General features: G+C 31.2%; 2 protein-coding genes across 2 annotated transcripts; one reads left to right on the top strand and one right to left on the bottom strand.

The window, feature by feature from the left end:
* The first annotated feature begins 408 nt into the window (after window positions 1–408).
* On the top strand, window positions 409–4,090 carry LOC145091357 (uncharacterized). Its single transcript, XM_079029059.1, has 10 exons — window positions 409–622; window positions 1,398–1,614; window positions 1,699–1,856; window positions 2,000–2,145; window positions 2,272–2,334; window positions 2,457–2,549; window positions 2,963–3,124; window positions 3,209–3,300; window positions 3,369–3,514; window positions 3,580–4,090. The coding sequence occupies exons 1-10, from the start codon at window positions 523–525 to the stop codon at window positions 3,900–3,902; spliced, it is 1,500 nt and encodes a 499-aa protein (XP_078885185.1). The 5' UTR covers window positions 409–522; the 3' UTR covers window positions 3,903–4,090.
* Window positions 4,091–11,910: 7,820 nt separating this feature from the next.
* Window positions 11,911–23,754, bottom strand: LOC145091354 (benzyl alcohol O-benzoyltransferase-like). Its single transcript, XM_079029054.1, has 2 exons — window positions 23,298–23,754; window positions 11,911–13,031 (listed from the first exon to the last, which is right to left on the bottom strand). Exons 1-2 carry the CDS (start codon window positions 23,742–23,744, stop codon window positions 12,066–12,068), a joined length of 1,413 nt encoding a protein of 470 aa, XP_078885180.1. The 5' UTR covers window positions 23,745–23,754; the 3' UTR covers window positions 11,911–12,065.
* Between the last annotated feature and the right edge of the window lie 2,185 nt (window positions 23,755–25,939).

Genomic DNA, 25,939 nt, shown 5'->3' with positions numbered 1-25,939 from the left:
AGTCAACGATGTCACGAAAACATGCTCATATTTCCAACAACCTGCATATGCAAAATGTATAATAAGTTTTACTCCCTTATAAAAATACGTAACTGTATTTCGTATGCTAGGATATGCCATTTTTTCCCAATGCATTAAATGAGAATTTGATTATTAATTTAATTTCTAGTAATTACAAATGTGCGAACAATGTGACAAACCATTTCTCCTAATTTTTTTTTACGTAATGTTGCAAAAATGTGGCGACTACTTGGTTTTTATATAGGTACTTTTTGAAATGATAGGGCTTTTGTCTAGATAAAAACATATTAGGGACAATTTCGCAATTTCAAGTGAAAGAATTTTTGCCAATAACCAAAAACGAATGTCCTTTTATGAAATAGTTTCATAGTACCAGGGGCTTAGTGCGAATAATCGTTCGAGTTTTGAGGGAGCACACACATACGCTCGTTCGATGCATAAATTTGGGCGAATTCAAAGCGTCTCGCTCCCTTCGTTTTCGAAGGAAAATCAGAGACGATAATGGCAACTACGATCACTTGTACGCTTTTCCTATTATTCACTTTGCACGGATTCTTTTGGCTCTCGTTTTGCTCTGATCACGTCCCTCTTCCACTTAAAGGTACGCCTTTTTCCTCGTTGTTGGGTATTTTATCATTACAGTAAAGTAATTGAAGAACAATACGAATAAACTTACACTGAGAACTGGTATTTTGTGTAAATTGGGTTTACATCGATAAGTTTGGATCGAGAAACGTATCAGTTGTGGGTGTGATTGGTTAAAGTATAATTTATGAAGTAAATTTTCTTATAAAGATGCTCAATTTTAGGGTGTTCATGATGTAATTTTTTATGCGTATTTTTTGTTTTATTTTGCAAGTTTCAATAGAAAGCACCATCACTTGCGACAACCACCGGTCTTCATTGTTGAAAATTTTGTGTCTTTCAGGAAGTTCACAGTATGATAAGAGAATTAGAAAACAATACTTAATAGATAAAATATAAATAGTATTTTTCATGATTCTCAACTTGCCCCTACACTTGCAAATTTGCATCGAGGCAAATGTGATTATGGTGGTTGGGTGATGAAACTTTGATTCTGAGTAGTTAATCTACTTCCATAAAGGAAAATTTAGTGCTTCTTCTGTATAATTTAAACGGGTTTGTATTTACTTGATCCAACACTAACATTTTTGTATCAAGTCACATGTTATATTTAACGCTTGATTGATCAAAGCTTTTGATATAAGTAGTCAAATTGCTTACAAAAGATGTTAGGTTTAGGGTTTTCTTGATGATTTTTTAACATGTTAGTTTTATGTTCAAGAATTTGTGATGTATATCAAAAAACTTGCATCCTTTCGTATACTAATTACTCTCTTCATTTTCAAATTCAGCCATCAATGTGGGACAACCAGCTGTTGATGTCACCCCTACACAAATTCATGTCTCTTCTCAAGGATCTAAAGATGTTGCATTTTGTGAACGTGTTACTATACATGGCATATCAAGAATAAAACTCCATAGTTATGCCAAAGCATATCGAGTAATGGTGGTTCCATCAGTTGTGATCCCTGATAAATGGCATAACAAGATTCAAATATGTTTCCACCAGTAAGCAAGACTAAGAGTCTTCTATTTTTTCCTGATCTTTTTCTTTTTCCATTTCATTATCTTTGAAATTTCATGATTATGCAGGAATGCTTCACTAGGATTATGCCAATGTGAAAAAGATGATTGGAGATTTATTAAAAAGGGTTCATGGAGTTCCATTATGTCACCATTTGAGCAAAAGTTTGTTGATGTGAAGTTTGTTGGTGGGGTGTCTGGCTCTGTAACTGTCACTCTTGATGAAGGTCAGGTGTTTGTTTGGATTTCCTTTTATATTTCCGCAATTTATCCAAAATTGGTAATTATTTCAAAAATTATAGTGTTATCTTTTTAGCAATTTCTATACCTGACCTGTTGACATTAGGTTTTAAATGTTTGTTTCTTGCAGTGTCACAGGGATGGAGGTATATCTTACTTGCAGTGGGATTTGCTTTATTATTCTTGGCACCTATTGTTAGCACGTGGGTCCCCTTTTACTATACCAGTTCTATGGCTATTGGAGTTTTTGCTGTTGTTCTCATAATCCTTTATCAGGTACATGTGTTTTTTTGTCACTTTATTTTATAAAGAAAAACATCAATATCAAGTTTTTAATCTATAACTAGAATTCTTTGTGTTACATAATTATTTTTCTAACTATATCATCTTTGATATTCACAGGGGATGAAATTATTGCCTACTGGCAGAAAAAGCGCCTTTTATTTAAGTATTTATTCCACATTGGTAAGTGCCCTGCAGTTTGCATCCATTTCTACTGCATTTTATAAAACATGATTATTATGATTTATGGCCATGGTGTATGTATCTTTAATTTAATTTTTAATTTTTTTTTCTATATTTTTCAGCTTGGTGCAGGATCTTTTCTGGTTCATTATGTCTCTGAGTTTGTCAATTCAATCCTTGCAAATTTTGGACTCAGTCAAGAGCTGCAGAATCCGGTAAGTACTTTCTCAGAAAAAATGGAACTGAAATTGATTAATTATATAAAATATATATTTTACATTTGAAAATTTTTCAATAATCTGTTTTAAATTTAATAAGCATTAAATATATACTAGATTAAATCCACACATTCAAAACTATTAAACATCCCTTATAGTTAGAGTAAATTACAAATTTGGTCCCTGTCATATACTGTCTTTTCCGAGTTTAGTCCAAGGGCAAAACGGTCATTTAACAAAAGATAGCTGGGAGATTAGTTTTACTCCAAAGCCTAAACCCTAAAATGTTTTTCAGTTTATACTTTTGCAAAATCGGGCAAGTGGGTGAAGAACATATGAAGCTAATTACATATGTGCCCTCTAAACCCTAGACTTTAAACTAATTACGATTGTGCCCTCTAAACTCACAGGTTTCCGTATTTATGCTGCTTGCCATCATACTTTTAGGAGCGGGACTTGGTTATTGGCTGGTGCGCACTTATGTTATCTCAGAAGATGGTGACGTGGACATTGGCATAGCCCAATTCATCAAATGGGCAATGCGTGTGATTGCAGTTACATGTATTTATCTGGTCAGTTATCTCATTAATTTAATCATTTTATCGTATAAATACTTTATGTTATATGATATAATTCAATTTTTTATTTTATTACAGAGCTCTATTGACACTCCTTTGGCAATGGTAGCAGTTGGTTCTTCCATATCACTATACTACATGATCACTTCTATCAAGTGGCACAATCATCAGTAAGTTCTAATTTTTTTTTTTTGATTAATTTAAATTACAAGATCTTGAAGATGTTATTTTCATGTAGAGGTCCGTTGAAATCTAAAAAGTCAAAGCTATGGGAAAGGAGTGGTCAACGCACACCAAAGATTGGGCGTGCTGAATTTCTTAGAAGGCCAAAAAAGATTAGTCCATGGAATGCTCCGATGAATTCATTTGCTTCTCCAGTCAAAGGTACTGATTGTGATTTATAAGGGTATTTTAGACATTTGACGGATATATTTGTTAAATTGATGAAGGGATGGTGAACAACACGTCAGGAGGTAGAGGGTCAACGGAAAGTCAACATGACTTTTACTCAACGTTTCACAAGACCCCAAACAGAAAGAAGTTCTCAAAGAAAGAATGGGAGGAATTCACAGAGGAATCAACCAGAGAATCAGTTGCTGACCTGGCATCTTCGCCCGAATTCACTGATTGGGTGATCAAGAACGCCAACAGAATCAAACTCCTTCCTGATAATGGCTCAGATAATGAAGTGAGTGGCTCAGATTCTACAGATGGATATCTTTTAAAGAATGCAGATAAACATAATTTTTTCAGCTGGAAAAGACGCCAGTGAAGTTATTATTAATCATTGGATTATGGGTTTTTGTGGTCTAATTACTTGCACCATGGAAAGTTGTAGAAGAAAATTTGTGTAGTTTTTAGTTATCGTTCTTGTTCTTCTTGGAATGTGGATCTCATGGGATACTTTCAATCGAATGATGTACAGATCAGTCGGGTATGGATGTTAATATTGCCTAGCCATCATGCCTTGTATGCCACGTAAGCAATAAGAAAATTTAGTTGGGGTAGTTTGTGTTTGTAAATTCATCAATACTCATGATGATCAAATGTGACACGTGGCGTGTCTCTTGCAAAAAGCAACTTGGCCCGTCAGTCATGGTGTGGTTGAGTCGTGAAGCAAAGATAAAACCTCCACATGATAGTCGTGTCACCTATCAATAAATGATTAGTTATATGCCAACATTAGTGATGATTAGAGAATAACTATTAACCCTTTTCAAGTTATAAAGCCTTAATTAAAACAATGAAGAAAACTAGATATATCGTTACAAACTTCGATTATGTTGGTGGAATTTGGTACTTCAAAATTGAATACTTTAGTTAGTGATTTTGATGACAACCCCCATTTTCTTATGAACTTCATGTTAGTTTTCTTAGTAGAAAAGGGAAAAACAAGAAGGAGAGTAGCAAAACATTTAACTCCATAATGCAGTTGACTATTTCATTATGTAAAATATCAATAGAAATATATAGTTGGCCTATATAATCTTAAGCCATCCAATCTGTGAATCTAATCCGACTGGGTTTTTCAACCCACCAAAACATTTATTTGAATGAACGTATATATTGTTAGTTTCTACATTTTGCTGTATTGTTTCAAAAAAATCAAATTATTTGTTTCATATCATGAATAGAGATTGAAGATTGAAGTTACTGATCTTTAATCTATGGACGTATACTCATCTTGCCTACAACGGTATGGTCATTGGACTTGGTATAATACATGATTTGGTGATTCTACATTACCTTTTTTATTCATTTTTTTAATCCAAAACTAGATATGCTTCTATGTTCAACCTTTATGGTTATTTTTCATGAACACGATACCTTGAATGCTTATGGGTATGAACTTTCTTTGACTTTCTCATATTTGTTGTTTCTCTGAAATCATCAAGTTCATTTATTTTTGCTTTGACAATATTGGTACATTGATTAGTGTCAGTAATAGCAATTGAATTTCTACCATGTTCAGGTAACTAATATTGAGAAAGTTGGTGTGGTGAATGGTTTGGTTACATACCACAGAACTAGACGGGTTGTGAATGTGGATGAAGAAGAAGAAGATTTACATGACAATCTTATTACAATATTAGTACCGTGTTGTTTATTTGTCTTACATTTTAAGGTAAAAAATATATTTTTAAAAACTTTTTGAAACAGATAGAATTGGTATCACGTTGCAGCTCGGTTGGTTTGGCTTCGATGATATGTTTTAGGGTTTAAGAGAAAACAAATATTCAATTGGGTAGGTTTTTGAAAGTACAATATTGTAATAGGAAGAAATGAAAGTAGGATGCTATATTAAACTAATTAACGAAAGTTTACTGCTATTTCTTGCATCTAGCCATAATTTAATGTGTTCTGTGTGATGTAAACCTTCAATATTTTGCACGAAATTGATACTTAAGTCATCAGGTTGTATAAACAAATTGTCCATGCAAGTGGGGTTGTTTTTTGTTTAGGGTTTCTTGCTGCTAAAAGTACGGCTCATAAATTACAATATTTACTTGCTAAATACACACCCATAAGCTCATAAATTACAATATTTACTTGCTAAATATAAACCCTTATGGGTGTGATAGGTTAACGGAATTTTCACAATTCTTAAGGGCTAAATGCAATGTTTTAAATACCGGTTTTTTAGTTGAACCGGTATGGTGACCGGTTTCCGGTTCAACTGGTTCGATCATCGGGTGAACCGGTTTCTATATTTTTCATGTTTTTTTCTATTTTCTATACATATAGAAATTTTGAATTTGATGTTTACAAGTTCAAACATTAAAAATACAAAAAAAAAAGTTGTAGATGAATCCAAATACATTAAAATAACACATAACCATAAGTTTTAGTGTTTTATATCAATCCATATACGTAAAAAAAAAGTATAATACCGAAACGAAATATAGTTTTTGATGACTACAAACACATCAAAAGAATTTATAACATTTACCATATGTTTTTATTTAGAAAAAACTAAATAGATTTGAAAAAAATCACCAAAGTTTATTATGTAAATGTTTTTTTTTCATGTGTTTTTATTCGGTTTAACCGGTTTATTTTGACCGTTTCAACCGGTTTTTTTCTAAAAATCGGTCGGTTCAATCCGGTTCAGAAATCAATGTAAAACCGGTGATAGTTGAAATGCTCCCTCTACCGATTTCCGGTCCAACCGGTTCGACCGGCCGGTTCAAACCAGTTTTTAAAACATTGGCTAAATGCAAGAAACAGATATGAACTTTTTAAAATTTTTTTTTTTATTATAGCCTTCAACGCTCTTTCTTACTTATTGTAACTTTGTATCGATTCAAACGATCTAAGAATTGTGATTCAAACGACATTTCATATGAAGAAGGGAACAAGAGAAACGTTGTTGTTGACCTCGATTGACCGTCGTTCTTCAAACGAAACCACCATCAAGTGTTTGATCATTTGCTTGAGTGACTTTGCAAGATTCAATATCACACAGGTCAGCAACTGTTGATCACTCCAGATGGATTTATGGATTTTTTTATGAAGTTCCCTTCAATTCACTATCTTTATGTTGATTTAACAGTTAATTATTCGATGCTTATTGATTATTTACTTTAGCATGTGGTGCTTATAGAGAGATTGGAAGTTCTTGGGACATCATGTTTGTATATTAGAGTAATAATTACGAAAGTTTCATGGATTTTATTGAATCTAATAATCCAATTTTCCTGTTGTTACTCTTTTGAATTATGATTTTTGTTTTTGTAGGTCGACCAATCAGTCTTATGAAGATGTTACCTTACCTGTGATTGACCCGTCACAAAGAGGAACCACTTTATTTTCTCTTAAAAGTGAGGTGATCACATGGGTTTTATGGTAACATCAGTTGATGCATTTTTTTTTTTGGTTTTCTAGGGTACCCTGCGTTACAAGAGAAGGTATTAGCTTCCTTTATAGATTTGCAGTGTGATAAATATTTTGTCATTTTTTGTATGTATTCACATATTTTATCAATCTGACAATATAAGTTTAAATGTGTAATATGATAATTTTTTAGTGAGTGAAGGATTACAGTATGAAATCTGTGATTTCGTGATGAACATCAATATGTTGCCCTGGATTTGTGGACACTAATTTCTTCCCTGATATTGGACCAAATCTTATTTATTTAACCATTATTGTTTTTAAAACTAGGATGACTTCTTTGATTAACTTCAGAAATTGATTGTTCCAGTGAAAAGAAAACAGAGTTACAAAGGTATGAAAAAACATACATGCCATCTTATATCAATTTCCAAAAAGACGAATTTAACATTGTGATTTGTGTTGATTTTGTATTTCTATAGAATTTTCTTTCAAGTCAAGGAAAGATGGATCCCACTTATAGGCTATAGATTTCGGTCTATCCGACTTCATAAGAGCAGGTCGGTTTAATATCCCATGTTTTTTCAGTACAAAAATAACTTATAATGTAGTTTTTGTGTTTTTCTGTGAAGGAAATTTACTGATATTGTTTGAAGTACAATCTAAAGCTATTAAGGGCAAAAAAGTAAAATCTACAGAGTGATCCGCTACAGTTGGAGGATATTGATATAACTTAAGCAAGCATAGGTTGCAGAGAGTTAGAACCCCACCCTGACTTGATAGCTTGATGAATTTGGTTCGACTCTTTATTAAAATTTAGTAATTCTATATTTGGTCCAAACCTATTAAAAAATAAAAGTAAATTGGGTATAAAATTCGATATAGAGGTAAAAAACAATTGACCCAACATTATTAAAAAGAAAAGTAGGATGACATCCACTAATATCATATTACAGACTAAGACTCATGCACTGTCATTAATTTTGTGACCTTTTTAGTTTTTTTTTATTTCCGTGATAGATAAAAGGCCCATTTGACGAAGTGATGAATAATGTTACGACTCTAATATTATTGTAGTTTTTTTACAACAAAACCACATGCTTGTGATCCTTCAAGTTTGCCAAAATATGCCCCCAACAAAGACAAGACACTGATGCAAGACAAGGTATGTGCATCTTTAGTTCATATCTTAACTATAATTGTATACCTTCATTAAACCCAATTTTTAATAATTGAAAATGTTGTAGACAAAAAGTGGAATATAAAGGCCAAAAGGTGGAAAATGAAAGTCGATAACTGAGAGACCCTTGGGAAGTTCCATCTCCTCATGTTGGAAGAAAAAATCGGGAAAGAGAGGACAAAGTTAGGGATTGTAGAACTATCTAATAGCAGGTCTTGCACTAATGTCAATAATCTGTAAGTTTTGTTTATCTTCACACTTTTCCTACTAAATTTTTCCCACGGTTGAATTATGTTGATCAACACATCAGTTGAAACGAACATATAACAATTCAAGATACTGTTGTGTGGTGTTGTTTACTCGATTAATTGTGCTGTTTGTTCAAAAATTAGAAAGCCTACACCTGATGTACTTATCTCTCTAAGTACATGTGTATACTAGAGCAAATGGTTGGATTTTTTATTACACCGTGTTTTCATTTTCTGTAGCATGGGGATACTTTTACAAATTTGAGAATCCCATAGACGATTATTGCAACAACTTGAGTTGCTAAAAACCTAAAAACACCACAAACCTTTTGGAAATAGTTCAATCGAAATCCACGGGGTCACTTTTCTAGTTTTAATTAAAAAGAAAATAAGTTTGATCTGTGGCCCACCACACATTCTCTTTGAAACAAAACACATGGAAGTTCCGATTTCATTTTCCATGGTTGTTTTCCATCAAATTAAACCTTCCTATTTTGTTCTCTAGTACGATCATCTGTTACTGTTTCCATCTGACCATCTCCTTCAGTGCTTAACCTTCGTCTTTCTATCTCAAACATTTCCCTGCTGTCAAGCCACAAGTCTCGGAAAATCACGACCATTTATGAAAAAATAGAGGTTCCCGCCAAACTCTCCAAAAATCCTGAACCAAAAGCAATTCAGCCTCAAGAAAAATCAAGACTCACCACCTATTCCTTGAAGGGTAAATATCACTGTAGCCCTACAATGTTTTGGGTTTTAGTCGGTTCAGTCCTTAACTTAATTTCTTGCTTTTTAAGGGATTAAAGTCTATAGCAACCTGTCTATTTAGCTATCCTAATCTATTGTAGCCGGTTTCACATGCCATGTCAACTAAAATTGCCAAAATGCTGAAATTTTAAGGCTAAATATATAACATGTGTTATTATCTTCCCCAAATTTCCTTGTGAATAGAATGTAAGCAGCACGCTTGAATCAACTCATAACCAAAAATGAAGCTTTCGATCTTCAACTCATTTTAATAATCAAATCCAGAAACAAAACCAAAGTCGGCACCCAACTCTGCCTTGACGTTGTCACTCCTCTGTTTGTTGACCAGTTTCCGGTGTATTCCAGTATCTTGAATCACCTTTTCAAAACCCAATCCCTGAGATTCCTCGATATCTCCATGAATTCGTTGGTGGGTGAGATCCCCGAAGATGTGTTTGGTAACCTCATCGGACTTGTTCATCTTGATATAATGCATAACAACTTCAATGACTCCATTCCCGACCAACTTTTCCGATTAACAAAGTTACGTTATTTGGATATGAGCACGGATTCGCTTGAATGTGGACTAGGACCTGAACAGGTTTCTCTTCGGAATTGACAACATTAAAGGTGAGTGTGAATCATTTCCAGGGTATGATTGTTCAATCGCTTTTCAAACTTGAATCTCTTTGTATTCTCGATCTAAGCAACAACAATCTCACTGGTGGTTTAAGTTCTGAAGTTGGAAACCTTTGAAATCTTGAATCCTTAACCAGTGATTGAACATTACCACTTTGACTAACATTTTTTCTTTTACTTCCGATTCACACTTCAATCTGCAATTGATTTCACTGACTTCACTTCGATTCTATTTAACCCAAAGAACTCCAAGTTTGAATTTTCAATTCTATGATTTGACCATTCTTTGTAACTCACTAACCATTCATCTGAACTTCGATACCACCACACATAAAACTTCGATCTTGAACTTGTGATTGTCGAAACGATTTCAATCCATATTACTACCGAAACATCAATAAACACCAATTTTGAATTTTACATTGAATGTTCTTCAATTGTTCGATAACCTACTCAGTGACGCATCAGAACCAATTTGACTATTTTGATACTAGACACGTCAAGTGCTTTCGATAATTTTGATTTTCAAAGTAAGTTCCATAAAACCAAAATTCATCTCCATCTTCAACTGTTCTAAATGACGTTGATTTTACTAGGTGAGTCCATGTTGGTGATGATTTGGCAATTTTAGTTGACGTGACATGTGAAACCGGCTACAATCGGTTAGGATGGCAAAATAGACAGGTTGTTATGAACTTTAATCCCTTAAAAAACAAGAAATTAAGTTAAGGGACCGAATCAACCAAAACCCAAAGCATTGTAGGGCTACAGTGACATTTACCCATTTCTTGAAATCTGAGTTGAAGTTCTGATCAACTTTGATTTCCAGACTTTAACTTCATAGATTGAACAAGTTCAAATTTCTTGTTTCCAATATCTGATTTTAGATTCCCTTCCAATTGTATTTCTTGATAAAAACATGTAACACAAAAATTGGGTTTCCCTGATATGACTTACCATACCCCTTGCTCATCGATCCCATAAGATCTCTCTTGAAGATCTTTAAAAAACTAGTTCTGGTTTCTTGATTTTACATAGATGGGTGACATCTTTAGGTGCTTTAAACACAGATGAAAAGAGTATTAGAAGTGGTGGTAATAAACTGACAATAATAATGGGTTTATCATGCTGCTCTAGTTGTTACTACCGAGAGAGAATCCAACTCAGGAAATGCGATCAAACCCATGGAGGTGTTAAACTTGATCTCTCTAGTTCTACCCATCATCTTTTCTCTGTCAATATGGTGAGTACTAAAGAGAGATAGAAAGAAAGAAAATGATGGCTAGGGTTTTGGTATAGGGAGTAGTGATGTTAAAAATCCCGTGGGACCCCAAGTCAACTTCATAGATTTCGGAGGTGGGATCAGGGCAGGTTTTTCCTTGTTTAGTTTTCGGAGTTGGGGGTGAGTGCAGGAAGTTCCATTCCGAATACCCCTCGAGGCCCTGAAATAATTGTCCTATATTTAACTATTTTATTTATAAAAATAAGTATTAAACATAGAGTAGTAACGAAATAAACAATTTATGCTTTGTGTTTAAACAATTAGTATAATATGTAAAGCTAAAAGAAATAAACAAACTAAAATATATTGTAAATAAGGTTAAAAGGAGAATTTCGAGCCAAACAGGGTTAACACTGGATTCAGGGAAACGAGGAAACAGGGCGGGATCGGGGCGGTCTTCAAATTCCGGAGCCGAGAAATGGGGGAATTTGGGGGTCGGGATCGAGGTCAGGGGAAAAGGATGAATTCGGCGGCAGGTGTAGAGGCAGTTATTTCAGCCCTTTTGATCTCGTTAACATCCCTAATATTATATAGGGAGGGGTTGGTGGGTCAACCTTTTTTTTTTTGTTTAAAATTAGTTAAAAGGAATATAAAAAAATTGAAAAAGACAAAAAAGTCATTTTATTATGTCAAGAACCAACCTTGTAAGTTTTAAAAACCATATGTATCATGTTTGTCAAAAAAAAAAAAAAAATAGCAAGATAATAACTTTGTAACTTTTAGTAAACTAGATGGATTATTTATGTAATTTTGTCTAATTTAGTACTTGCTGTTTACTGAACCAAATCAAAATTTCTAAATAAAAAGTGCTGCAATCATATGGCCTTAAGCTTACTAATTATAATTCATGGACTTGGTAATGTGCATATGCCATTATTTAGAAAAAATAGGTTACTCAAGGAAAAACATTATTGTTTAATTATAATACAAAAGACGATACAATAGCAAGATATATGGTCACACAACTACATGAATTATACATAATTTTCGAAGTCACTCGAGTAATCAAAGCATGGATGTTAAAAGTTTAGAAGAGCAACCAGCAGGAACGAGTAACTTGTGTTTTTTAAGAGTTTTCTTATCATTATTCGACATCAAAATGTCATTAAGATCTTTAACAAATATATCCATTGCTGCGCTTGGTAAGCTTATAGGAACCATAATTTCAGATTCACCTTTGTTGTTTTTGAAAGGTATATAGTAATTAAAGACCCCTGGTAAGAAATCAAGTCCTTCTTTGGCAATCCCTCTATAGGATGCTTTCCCCCACCCAAAATCTATATCGTCGAATTTAGACTTACTTACGCCAGACATCATGTAGGCATGATCAAGATTAACCATAGGTCGTCCTCTCAAATCCATTAGGTCGATCATTGATCTCACATATTCTTCAGAAACAAGAGCTTTGGCCTTCATCACAAGCTCTAATGCATAGCATAAGGGCTTATGGGAAAGATCTTTGGCTGTTGAAATTGCACATGCTAGGACGAAGCAATTTCCATAATATCCAACAGGAAGAGCAGGGTTGAATTTGGTTCGTGCATTAACAGGGAACATGAAACGCATCTCCGCTTCAGGATCAGGCTGTAAAGCGATAGTACGATAACGCCAGATAGTAGCTGCTATCATCTCAAAGGTTGAGATGTTTTTTAGGTTTTCTGGAACAAACCCACGAATGGCTGATAACTCAGTAGACCCGAAGAAAAATGATTTTGTATCCATGTCATGCATGGTCAAGACGTTGCCCTTGGTGTTTTTTGGTTTTTCGTATTCATGATGAGTAAACGTGACTCGTGGTGGATTCCTTGCAGAAAGTAACTCCCTTTGCCACAAAGGAAACGTTGACGGGATAAATTCACCCTGTGCCATTTCACCCAATGCTGTGAAGAACTGCAGGAATCCTTCTCCATCGCACATGGTGTGGTTGAATCGTGAAGCAATGATAAAACCTCCACATAATAGACGTGTTACCTATCAATAAAAGTTAGTTACACATAGATTGATAGATATCAGTAATTACCGAATAATGATTTACCTTTTTCATGGTAACATTAGAAAAGTTAATTAAAGGAAACAATATATGATGGCTCTATCAAATGAGATCTCCCTTTTCATGTTAAAGGTGGAAATTTAGAATGATATAACTTTTCTCTCTATCACCTTGTTAATTAACATTTTTCTTAATAAACAAAAGTAAAATATCATGTGATTCAATATAAATAAAGTAAATTAGAAAAATCAAGCATGTGGTTTGGTTAAATAAGCAGATTTCATCCCAATTAAAAAAATTTAAGTCTTGTGGCCCCTTCAAAATTATTTTGTTGCATTTGTACCTAATGTTCACATCATTTGATTATCTCCAATAAACCTTGTTTAAGAGTAACCTCTTCCAATTTCAATTCTTGCCTTCAGATGCGTAAAAACATCTAATCGAAGATTGATTGTGTTTAATTGGTAATCTTTACACATTTTTATTTTTTATTTTTCAGTAACTTCTATTTAGGAATTGATACATCATTTTCCAGCTCTCGGAGTGTTGAATTGGAATCTCGATGTATCTCCTTTCTTAATTCTTTAAAAAATGATTATTCAGCATTTGGTTGACATTTTTATCATCTTTTTTGCTATCACTGAAAATCGAATTACCAATTTCAGACCCTTGACTGATATGTGAGTTTAATTCAGATTTTGTGGAAGATATGTGATGTGCTCCCGCATCACCACAGACGAAGATATGGATAACTTGAAGCTATTGGAATTTCAAGACATTGCAAGAGACGGACTTGAATGCGGTCGAAGAAGGTGAGTTTAACTTAATACATCTTATGGTTAGTTATGTAAAACATCTAATATTTTGGAAAATTTTATGTTTCAACTTTAACTTTTAAATTTGAATCATCTGTTATGTAATTATGTAAAGCATATGACAGAAATTTCAATAACAAGACATGCTTGGTTAATGTAAATGCAAATGAGAGCATGTTATTCTCTAATTTAGCAATTAGCACCATCATATATTATAATTCAGATATAAAAAAGATCTATATAATTTTAACCCAATCTATATCAATAGCTTTTGAGGATGAGTTATTTACATCATCTGGTGAAACACAATTCATCAGCTATAAATCTATTTTCAGATATGTGTGTGTTGAATTCTCTCTCTAACTATATGTGTTGATATTGTAGGTATATTTGGTAGGTTATAGGTCGACCCCATATTACGGGATCTCACTTATCGTTTGACTGCTAAAAACTCTCCAATTAATGTCCTTTTTAATTTATATTTGGAAACACGTCTGTAGGGGAAAAAGATTACTGGTAGCATTTTTCCTGTAATCGGAAGGAAGCCCCTGATTGGGGTGACTAACAATTTATTTCTTATATTTCACAAGTTGATTGATATTTAAAGGAATAGCTTTTGATCTAATATTCAATCTCATTTTGTAAAAAATAGTTTTTACCTTCTATTAAATATATTATGGTGAAATCATACTCTTTATTGATATTTAAAGAAATAGCATTTTCACCCTAAGCATACCCAATTCTATATGTTGGGCCAGAGCAAGAACACGAGCTACTAAGGCATTCAAAATAATTTAAATACAAAAAAGTAACTAACTAGCTTTCTTTAAAAAAAAGTAGCTAAATAATCAAAATCATATATTTTACTAACTTTTTCTTAATTTTTTGCAGCTTGGGAAACGATTATCACAAAATTTCAAAGCCTGATACCTTTTTCATTCTGTGACGGTAAGGTTAGCAATTACTTTGATCTTTAAATGTTGGATTTTTTTTTGGCCCAAGAAGGCTTGGTTTTTTTTATTAAAGGCGTTAAAATCATTAAAAACTTGCAAGATCTTTGATACCTCATATTTGGTTTTTTGTTAAAATAAAAACTTTATGTCAGGCGCATGTTGTTTAGCTTCAGACCTTTGCATTTTTCATCAAGAAACTGAATGTGGACACTCCTAGACTTAAACTCCAGGTTGTTGGTAGTTGTAGAAACGATGGTGATGAAACAAGATTGCGGGATTTGAAAGATTTAGCTATTGAAAGAAACTGAATAGTTAAGCCTTCTCAATTTCTTCAGCAAGATAAGTTTTGGTGGGTTCACCAACTCTATAAAAAAATATTAGCTATTTAAAACTTTGGATACACCAAGAAACCCCATAGTTGGGTGATCCCATTGACTCATTGGCGGAGCATTATTCATAGTTGCAGAAATCTTCTTTTCCAATACCCATAATTCAACAAAAGGGACAAAAGGGAAAAAATTGTAATTTTGGTCATAATTGCACCAACTGGTACCATCATTTTCAAAGCATCTTTAGGAAAACTCTTGACCCATGCGTAGCATAGCATGGGGATCCTTTTCTAGTTATTATTATTATTGGCCAACTTTTTGGTTCTTGGAAATAGCGCTACAAATTGAAACTAACAATTTTTATTTATTGGTTAAATTAATAAAAAAAGCTGCAAAAAATTAAATAATGGATCAATGTGCACCAATAAAGTAAAGATTAAGGGCGTACGCATATAAAATCAGGGGTACGCATAACAGACCCCAAAACTTATTGATTCCTTCCTAATAAATAAAGATCTTTTTGCTACATGTCACATTTTTATTTATTTTGCCACATGTAATTTTGTGGTTATTTTAAATTAATTTTATTCCATATGTCATTTTATGGTCTTTTTATTTTATTAAATTCAAGATAGTATTTAAATGCAATAATAAATGCATATCACTTTCATTAATGAACTTTCTTTTTAATTTCAAATTACTAGATTAAAGATTCATTAATTTTCTTTATTTATTTATCTAAATTATTTGTTTAAATTTAAAAGAAAAAAAACACTTTCATTTTTATATTTCAATCTTTTCTCACTTTTCTTATAAATTAAACTTCTCAAATGTTTAAAATTTTGTATTTAGTTTTTCTTATAAATAAACCCATATAATACATGAGTCTCACACCTAGAACAAAATATTAATGATGAGAATTCAGTGAATAACAAAAATGATATGTTTTAAAATTCTGGATTATAATCAATATGTTTATAAAGAATGACCAAATTTATTGTCAATGTTTTAATAATAAAAAAAAAAAAAACATACAAAAAGTTTTATTAAGACCGGAGGGTATGAGTGAGAAACTCCCTTATTTTTTGTGGGTCACACACCATTTCTCTCACTTTCCTTTCCCTCACATAAACCCAAAGAATGGGTGAGAAGCTTCCCTTACTATTTTTTTTTTACTTTTTTAAATAGAATTAATTCATTTTTATGATTTATAATTTTTAAATTAATAATAAACAAAAAATTTAATTAAATAGAAAATGCATTTCAATAATTAAAATAAAAATTACAATAAACCTAAGATTTAAAAAAAAGTAGAATATTAAAAAAACACAAACAAAAAATCAATCAAACAAACAACAACCTATGAAACATATTTTTTCATAATTTTTTTTTCTCTTCTTCATCAAGAGTTTAAGAGCCGGTCCTGAGAGATTGCCGGTGTTTTCCATCAATAACTTCATATCCTCAATTTCTTGTCTCTCCGCACGCTCCTTCTTCTTTGTTTCTTCTTTTTCTTTGTCGAACGTCAAACGTTCAGCGAAATTAAAATTATATCGATCAAACGACACTGTTATTTTCTGCATTTCGTCAAGGTCCATGTTGAAATCCGATGCACCCGAAGAAGTCCCTTTTCCCTTCCTCTTTGCTTTGTCCCTACACATCGGTTGGAAAATTTCTTCTAGCTTGAGTTCGTCCTCCTGATTTAAATCTAGACCAACCCGAACATCAGAGGAAGTTGTGTAACCACTAGAGTCTGTTTTCGTTCGCTTTGATTGTTGTACTCCAAAAATAAAATCTTGCTCATATTTTTTCCACCTAGGACTTTTAACCAATAATTTCCAACAATCGTGCCACTTGAATGATTTTCCGACTTCCTCAAGGTAAAATTGCAAAGCTTCTTGAATCATTTCTTCGTCGCCTTGGCCGCTTTTTTTGTTAGGTTTTTAGGTTGTTGTACAACCCGTTTATTTTTGAACCCCCTTTCTATTTCTCGAAACTTCGAATTCATTTGGTGTTTCGTACGGTAGTCGCCATCTTTTTTTAGCTCCTCCCAAAACTGTTCTAAAATGCAAAACCAAAAATGATCTCCCGGTTGTGCATTTTCCGTCTTCGAATCCTCAGAAATGTCAACCCAAGCTTTGACCAAAACTAGCTCTTCTTGTGGAAAGCATGATATCGACTTTTGTCTTCCCGGTTGTGCGATACCCTCGCGCACTTGTTGTTTTCCTTTGCGTCGTTGTAGGGGTGGTGTGGGTTGAGTTTCGGGAACCATCTCTTCTTTTTCCGAGTCATCTAACTCATCGACAAGTTGGAATTGTTGTTGGGTTTGGGTATGAGTTTGGGTTTGAGGTTGATTTGACGAATGTTGATTGGAAAAAAACAACAAAGTTTGAAAACATTTGCGAAGTAACATTTGGAACTTGGACCGAGTAATATTGTCTAACATTTTGGTATTGAAATTGTAGTGAAGATTCAATGAGAGCATCAAGTTAGGGACGATAAACTCCTTGTGATGATGAATCAATAGCAAAAATGTTTCGAGTAGGGGTGCTTAAACTCGAAACATGAGTTTTTTTTTCCTTCTTTTGGAGGTTGGGGTAAGAAAATAGAGGTTGAGGTTTGATTGAAGGTAAATGAGTATGGGTATTTATAGAGGTTGTAGAGGGTAAAAAAATTACATTTTAAATCATATAGCCGTTGGAAATAAAAAAAGAAAAAAAAAAAATCAAATTTTACTGTCTTTTAACGGTTGTTAAAATTTTTTTTTTATCAAATCCCCATCGGAAAGAGAATACGACAAACCCTCCCTCGCCTCCACCCCCATCTCTTCCCCGCGTATCAAATCCCCACCGGAGAACTAAACTCGAAAAAATCTTATAGAACAATGACGTAATATATTATATATGTAAAAAATATTATTAAATCATTTTCTACATTGTACATGGATTTTATTTACAACATTACACTATACTCCCTATGTCCGAAAATTATTGTCCACAGACAAAAAAACACACATTAAGAAAACATTCATTACCACTAAGTTTATAAAATAAAATGATAGTTTTGTTCTTACTTTGCATTTAATATTCTATTAAATGCTTATTTGGTTAAGTAATAATGAGAGATATTTTGGTAAAAATGTTATTTATTTTTAGAAATATACTATTATTTTGGGACAAATCAAAAAAGAAATATGAACTATAATTTTGAGACGGATAGAATATTTATTTTCCTAAAGTATAGATAAAATGGATTTCGTCTTTAATTATTTTTAACTTTTAAAATCTGTTAGATAAATATAATTATTTATTACTATTATATATGATCAATAAAACTATTACTCCCTCAGTCCCAAAATTATTGTCCACGGAAAAAAATATACAGATTAAGAAAACATTAATCACCAGTAACTTTATTAAATGAAATGACAATTATATATCATTTTGTTGCATTTAATTCTATGGTAGTTGCATTTACTTCCATTCTTGTTTAACTAATAATGAATTGTATTTTTGTAAAAATGATATTTATTTTTAGAAGCTGATAATTATTTTGGGACAAACCAAAAAGAAAACATAGACTATTAATTTGGGACGGAGGGAATAATATAATACTTCGTTCGTAGCGGATACGAGCCTATTAAACTATTAATATATTCAAAACACAAAGCTCTAGATATTTGGATTTTTTGAATTTATATAATCTAGTAAAAATCCTCCCACGTCGTTTACGCGGGTTCAAATAAGTTTAGCGAAATCTATAGAAGTTTGATTGAAATTTATAAATGTTATGGTGTTTCTAAAATAATAATAATGCAAATATAACTTTTTATAACTTTCTTAAGAGACATAGTACATCGATATTGGAAATATAACATACATAATTTTCTTATATAACTGAAGCTTAAAGAAAAAATTTACCAAAAAACATTAAAAAAATGGAAAAATAACAGAAAACGGACCCAAAATTTCTGATTTTTACTATGTTAGATATAAAAATCTATAAAATAACCATTTCATCTGTAAAAACAAAATTTGAAATAAATTTTTTTTTTCAATCAAAACACCAACAAAACAAAACAAAAAAATAACATAATTAGTCTTGCATATGTCAAACCTTCATGTAATTAGCAAACATTTAGTTTTGAAGTCAAAGATAGCCTTTTGGTTTTAAACATAAAAAAACATTAAATCATCGTAGAAGTAAAACTGATAAAATTTGCTTAAATAATTTTTATTACAAAATCTCATTTTAAAACTAGCCCTTAAAATAATTATTAAAAATATATAATACTGGATAACAAGTAATCTAATTATGTCTCGTAAATTAGACATATCATTGTTTTCATGTTCAATATTATTGGACATTTCAATGTCATTGTTTTTATCGGGTTGTGGTGTGTATTATAAACATCTTTTTTAGTATTATCACTAATCTAATGTAATTGTGTCTCACAAATTGATGATATTTTTTTACTCATAATTTATCCTATGAATTTATAATTAAAATAAACTAAATTATAATACCATAATTAAATTACTAATTATAACTAACAGTAAATAAAGTATGAAATAAAAATTAAAATTTACCTTTTTAATGAGAGAAATTGAAATCTGGTTGATGTAAAAGTCTTGCCGAAAACAATTTGGTAATCTATCATAATAAATAAGAATGATTTTGTCACATGTCATTCTCTCATTCAATTGACCACATGTCATTTTGTCATAATTTGGAATATATTTATTTTCCACTTGTCAATTACTTCAATTTTTTATTTTCAATATATCATTAATTTAGTTTTTATAAATTAAACTTATCATAATGACTATTAATTTCAAATTTGAAATTTCAATTTCAATAAATTTACAGTTTAAACCTTTATATTTAACATATTATTATAATTAACATGTTTAGTATACGAGTCTTACAGCTAAACACATAATTTTAATTTATTTATTTTTCACATGTTTTTTTTCTCATAATTATCACTTATTTTAGATTTCAAATTCAAATAAACTTCCCATGTAATCGTATTTATTTAACATTTTGTTTTAATCAACCCATATATTATACGGGTCTAACAACTAGTTGACCGAATATACAAATAAAAGTAACATCCTCCTTTAATAAATGAAGTTTTTTTTGTTACGTGTCATTTTCTCCTTCATTTGGACACATGACAATTTCTAGAATTTTTGAATTTTCTATTTTCTACTTGTCATTTTATTGTAATTTTCATTTTATTAAATTAAAATTTCACATTTAATATGTAAGGTAATATATATATAAGGTATTTATTAGAAATGATTTAATTTATATATGTAATGTATTCAATGTATTATAATCTCATTAATTTCAATAATTTATTTTTTTTTCTCATTTTTCTTATAAATTCAAATTTCTCAAATTGTTAAAATTTCATATTTAATTTATTTTAAATAAACCCATGTAATACATGGGTCTCACACCTAATACGAATAAACGTAGTTGCGCATCTCTTATCATCAATTAATAAAAAAAATTAGAAACAAATGGGGTATTCTTGCTAAACTCAAATTGACTGAATATTGATTAACAGCCGATTACAAGAAAATAGATAGGGTGGAGGCGGTGGTTATGAATAGAAGTGAGCTTCATAATTCTCATAAGTGACTCAATGTATTTATATGTATATAACAATAATTGTCTTTTTTTATTTTATTTATTTATTTATTTATTTTTAAATAATAGGAGGGGCTCAAATCACTATCAATTAATAGATGTGGGCTAAGCAGGCACTGGGCTTATCTTATCAACATTATAGCCCGGCAGCCCCCTACTCCCTCCCCAGTTTCGTAAAATACATCATTGTCCCAACATGGAATTTGAAACCTCAACTAATCAACATTTTATCTTCATCACAATATATATATGAAAGAGGAAATCTAGAAGAGGACTTGTCATTGTTGAGTATATCAATTTGTCTTGGCTATAGGTTCAATTTCTTGTAAGCAAAAGATCATCCTATTCATCCATCCATCCCAATCTCAACTCATAATTAACAGTTCAGGTTTCTTTTTAATTAAACGGGTGAATTTTTTTTAACATGTTTAACTAGAAAATTTGAATTGTTGTTGAATTCTCCTGTATGAATTTAATTGTCATGACCCCCAAATTATCATCGATTTGCTAACAAGTTAGACATTTTAAATGTATTTTGATCAATTAATTGTTAATTACTTTGCACAATTATTTGAGTTTATAATCAAGCTATTGAGTAAGCATTTTTTCATATTTATATTTTAAAATAAAACATGTCGACTTTATAATAAAAGATATATAGATTAAACAAATTAATATATATATATATATATATATATATATATATATATATATATATATATATATATATATATATATATATATATATATATATATATATATATACTAGCCGTAGACCCGCGCAAAGCGGCGGCGAAAAATAGTTTCTCATTCGGCAATAAGTTCTATACGGAAACATGTTAGATTTCAAGTAACACAAAACATATGCATATTGTTATCGATCGGTTTTACGGCAACAAATAAATGTAACCCTCGCAATACAAAAGAAAATAAATATTTTGGTGTGTAGTGTACGTTTATAGTCCTTCATTTTAGAAATCAGGACACATCCATACGAAGTGACTTGCTTATACCTTTATTGGTATTGATAAAGTTAATAAAAAGGAGAATCAAAGTTAATCTTAACAACTCGGTTTGCTTGATACAGATAAGTCTAAACGGATATATATCCTATTATCCACTTTACTATCTAAAGTTTTAAACCGAAAAATAATAAAATTAATACAACCATATTTCATGGAACATGAATAACAAATGGAATACTAATTTTCTATTAGTTATAAATCATACATAGATATTTTTTCTTAATATTAAACAAAGTATTTGATTTTACAACTGACTGGTCAATTTCGATTAGAGTGCATAAATAATAAATAAAGCTTAAAAAAATTACAAATAAAAAGGCCTGTATAATGGATTATTTGTTTTATTTTAATTTGATAAGAGATCGCCAGATCGGGTCAAATTTTTGGAAGAGATAAGATTTCAAAGGTAATCAGTTTAAATTTAATATTATTTTATTCATGATTAGTTGTACTTTACGCTTAGAGAGTTGAACGTTTTAAAAAAATAATATTATTTTATTTGATCTATTTATAGAAATAGTAGGATTTCTTTTATAAGTTAGTAAAGATATATATATATATATATATATATATATATATATATATATATATATATATATATATATAAACTCATTTATAAATATTTATACACTATTAATTAATATTTATATATAGGTTATGCAGAACCTGATTAATAGACGTGGTTCATTATGGACTTTTCCTACAAGAGTCATTTATTATTATTCTTATTATTATTATTATTATTATTATTATTATTATTATTAGGAGTGTTCATTTGGATGGATCGGTTTAATCCGATCCGATCAAGTGAATCCAAATTTTTTTCGGTTTTCAAAACGTAGATCCAAATAGTCCAAACTAAATTCAAATCCGATCCGATCCAACCAAATTATAATTCGGTTGGATCGGTTTTTTACAATTCGGTTTTCAAGAATCAAGACATTTCAACAAATATATAACTTTAGTATTAACTTACTCTATAATATAAACTAAAAAATATTGTTTAATTAGTTGTGAACTAAAACTTATAAATAACTATCAAGAAAAATATATTATAGTTTACTACTTTATAGACAATTTTTTTTGATAATAAGTACATATTAAAGTATTATAATTGATGAAATATTTTAATATATTAAAAGAATAATTTAGTAAATTTATAATTTATTAAAGATATATATTGAAAAGAACAAAATAATAAATTGTAATTCGGTTTTTTTGGACTATTCGGTTTTTATTTTATAAACCAAAACCAATCCGAAATCCAAAATAATAATTCGGTTTTGCTAAAAACCAATCCAAAAATCCGAATATCCGAACCAAATAGTCCGATCCAAATTGTCCAATTGGACAATTCGGTTTTATCCAAATAGTGAACAGTGCTAATTATTATTATTTGTTTTGTTTTCACTTTCTTCTTTTCATACAGAAACTAAAAACCAAGCAATATGTTTAAAGCTTCACCTGAATCAGTAGCAATGGCGAGTCAATGATGCCACTAGAGCCAGGAACATCATAAAGGAGCTCTTCTAAACAAGGGAATGGCGGATGAAGAGCCTCCCCAAACTGCTTCAAAGTAACATCTGCCTCCGCCTCAATAAACAACACACCTTCACCGGTGCAGTCTACCATTAGCTTCCTTGTCGGACCTTCTTTTAGGCGGCCAGCAAATGGGTAATAGAACACAAGCACCTTCGCCAACGCATCCCTGATAATAGTCGCCGGATTTATATGTCCCATTTTCGGATCCCTTTCATACATGTGAATCGACGACACTTGATGACGCATCCCTTCCTTATCATCAATGTCTGAGAGAGGCTTCAGTTCTCGAGGAGTGGATACTGCCGGAGCAATCAGTTCCGGTACATGTCTCCGGACTACAAATGTTAAAGAGGTTTCTGATTGAGGCATTCTAAGTTTGTGTTGTATTTGTTTTAATTTGGAACGCAAGAATGCTAAATTTATAGTTGTTTAAGGACATTAATGTTCAAATTTCTATCACCCGACTCTGATGCGTGCTACCTTCTTTTTTGTTAAATAAAAGCTAATAATTTATTTCAAGTTTTCAACTATATTTCAATAGAATAGTGGGAGGATTTTAAAACTGAAGAAAAATACATTGTCAAACTACGGGAACTCTGATCATCAATGGAGAATTAATGGCTACGATTGTGGATTCAAGTTTTTGTGTGGGGAGTCTAGTTTAGAAGTAGAATAGAATGTATATGTATTTGTAGTCACCCGTATCTTTCCGGATCTGCGAGGTGAGCCCTCGCACATGCCCATATCATGGGGGGGGGGGGGGGGGGCAATTTTATGTATGATTCACTAGATATTCCGGTAATCCAAAGACAAGAACTCATGTTTTTTTCAAATTCCAAAAGCTCACCCAAAAACTAAAAATTACAATAACTCGCATTTTAAAAGTTTGGCTTAAAATTAAAATTTCCATTTGGGCTAATAATGGGCTAATGTAATTTTGTGGCAAGCAAGAGCTCAGGTTTTGTGTCAATTCTAAAACTCCAAATTTACGACAACCGCAAAGCTCAAATGATTTTTTTTGTTCTTGGTTTTTTGATTCCCCTGAACTCTGCCTACCTCTATTATTTTTTATTACACTTCCACTTTCCTTTTGATTGTCGACTATAATTAAAGAAGTATTCCATTTTTCCTGACATCTGAATCTAATTACCTCTGGTTTTTATATTTTGATTGTTGTCGTTGATTAACAAACATAACATACATTATAATATACGTATTCTAAATGACTTAATTTATGAATTTGATTTCTGTTTTATATTATTAGTGCATTGCGAAATTTGATTTCTGTTTCGAATGATTTGACTAATTCCCCTAATTTATAGTTCCTTTTAGTTGTTGTACTTCCTTTACAATTCTACGGAAATTACTTATTTGATCAAAACAATGCTTATGATTTTCATATTGTTGTTAAAATTACATCATGATAGTCATTGAGAATGATATATTATAGAATATTGATTACCAAGAGTTGGTGACCAACTATTCTTCTAAGAATGTAAAGAGAGCCTTGCAGTCTATGTAACTATGTAAGTTATATATCATATTATCGTTATTTTGTTTTTGATTATTTTAACATTTTTTCGACATATTGTAATATTAACGAGTTTTTCCTATATATAGAAAAATTTATATTTAAGTGTCAATTTTTATTTTTTATACAGAGTCCTCAAAATCAGAGAGATGCCTTGTAGTTGTAATTAAAAAATCAGTGCAACAAATAATGACCAAGATTACAAAGCATTTCAAGTTTATGCTATCTTTCATGCCCTTAAACAATATCTCATAGAATAAAAAAGATAAATTCAAATGGATTCTTAATTGATAATTGAAAAATTATCCCAAAAACAAAAGAAACGAAATCCATATATGGAGAAAAGATAAAATTCTTTAATTAAGCTTAAGATGTCAGCATTAATTAGGATAAAATTACTAATCAATTAATTAAATCAACTTTAGAAAAATAAAGTTTTCGAAAAAAAAAAGAATAATAGCGTTTTAAGGCCCTAAACGATCCTAAATGGCCGACAAAAACCCCACACCTTAATGAAGCTATGAGTTTTGTTAATCGACCCATTTTACATGTTGTGTACGAATTTCATTGTATTCCAAGATGCCAAATCACTTCGACAAATTTGTTGCTGATGTAATCACACATCCATTCTTAGTCGTGCAACCATTATAAAGTCATTCATTAATACTTGTACCAATTGCATCGTCCTCTCCTTCTTGAAAACTCGTGCTTGAGTCTTCTTCATCATCAAAATCCCCAATGAAAGGTGACAAATATGCAACAATAAACGTAGATTAAACTTTATAAGGACCCAACAACTCAATCCTATAATCATTGTCATTGATTTTCTTCAAAACACCAAAAGGACAATCAACTCTTGGTTGGAGCTAAATCATATGTTGTGAAACCTCTTTTGCCTCAAATGAATCCACATAAGATCACCTTCATGATAAGAAAATAGATTGCAATATTTATTGACACGATGCATACTTTTTATTATACTTCTCCATTCGCATGCGAACTGATTGGTAAAGCTACTTAGTATGACTTTATT

This window comes from Lactuca serriola, chromosome 1, assembly GCF_051521515.1.
Source record: "Lactuca serriola cultivar US96UC23 chromosome 1, Lser_US96UC23_V15, whole genome shotgun sequence".
NCBI classification, from domain to species: Eukaryota; Viridiplantae; Streptophyta; class Magnoliopsida; order Asterales; family Asteraceae; genus Lactuca; species Lactuca serriola.
This window is presented reverse-complemented; position numbering and strand designations above follow the sequence as displayed.

Bases quoted from the DNA above. Each gene is read 5' to 3' on its own strand.
- LOC145091354 (XM_079029054.1), bottom strand. From the start codon at position 23,744: ATGCCTCAATCAGAAACCTCTTTAACATTTGTAGTCCGGAGACATGTA. The intron at 13,032-23,297 runs GTGAAGCTTTAA...TTTTATTGATAG, and splicing joins CGCCATTGCTACTGATTCAG to GTAACACGTCTATTATGTGG.
- LOC145091357 (XM_079029059.1), top strand. From the start codon at position 523: ATGGCAACTACGATCACTTGTACGCTTTTCCTATTATTCACTTTGCAC. The intron at 2,146-2,271 runs GTACATGTGTTT...TGATATTCACAG, and splicing joins TTCTCATAATCCTTTATCAG to GGGATGAAATTATTGCCTAC. The intron at 2,550-2,962 runs GTAAGTACTTTC...CTAAACTCACAG, and splicing joins GTCAAGAGCTGCAGAATCCG to GTTTCCGTATTTATGCTGCT.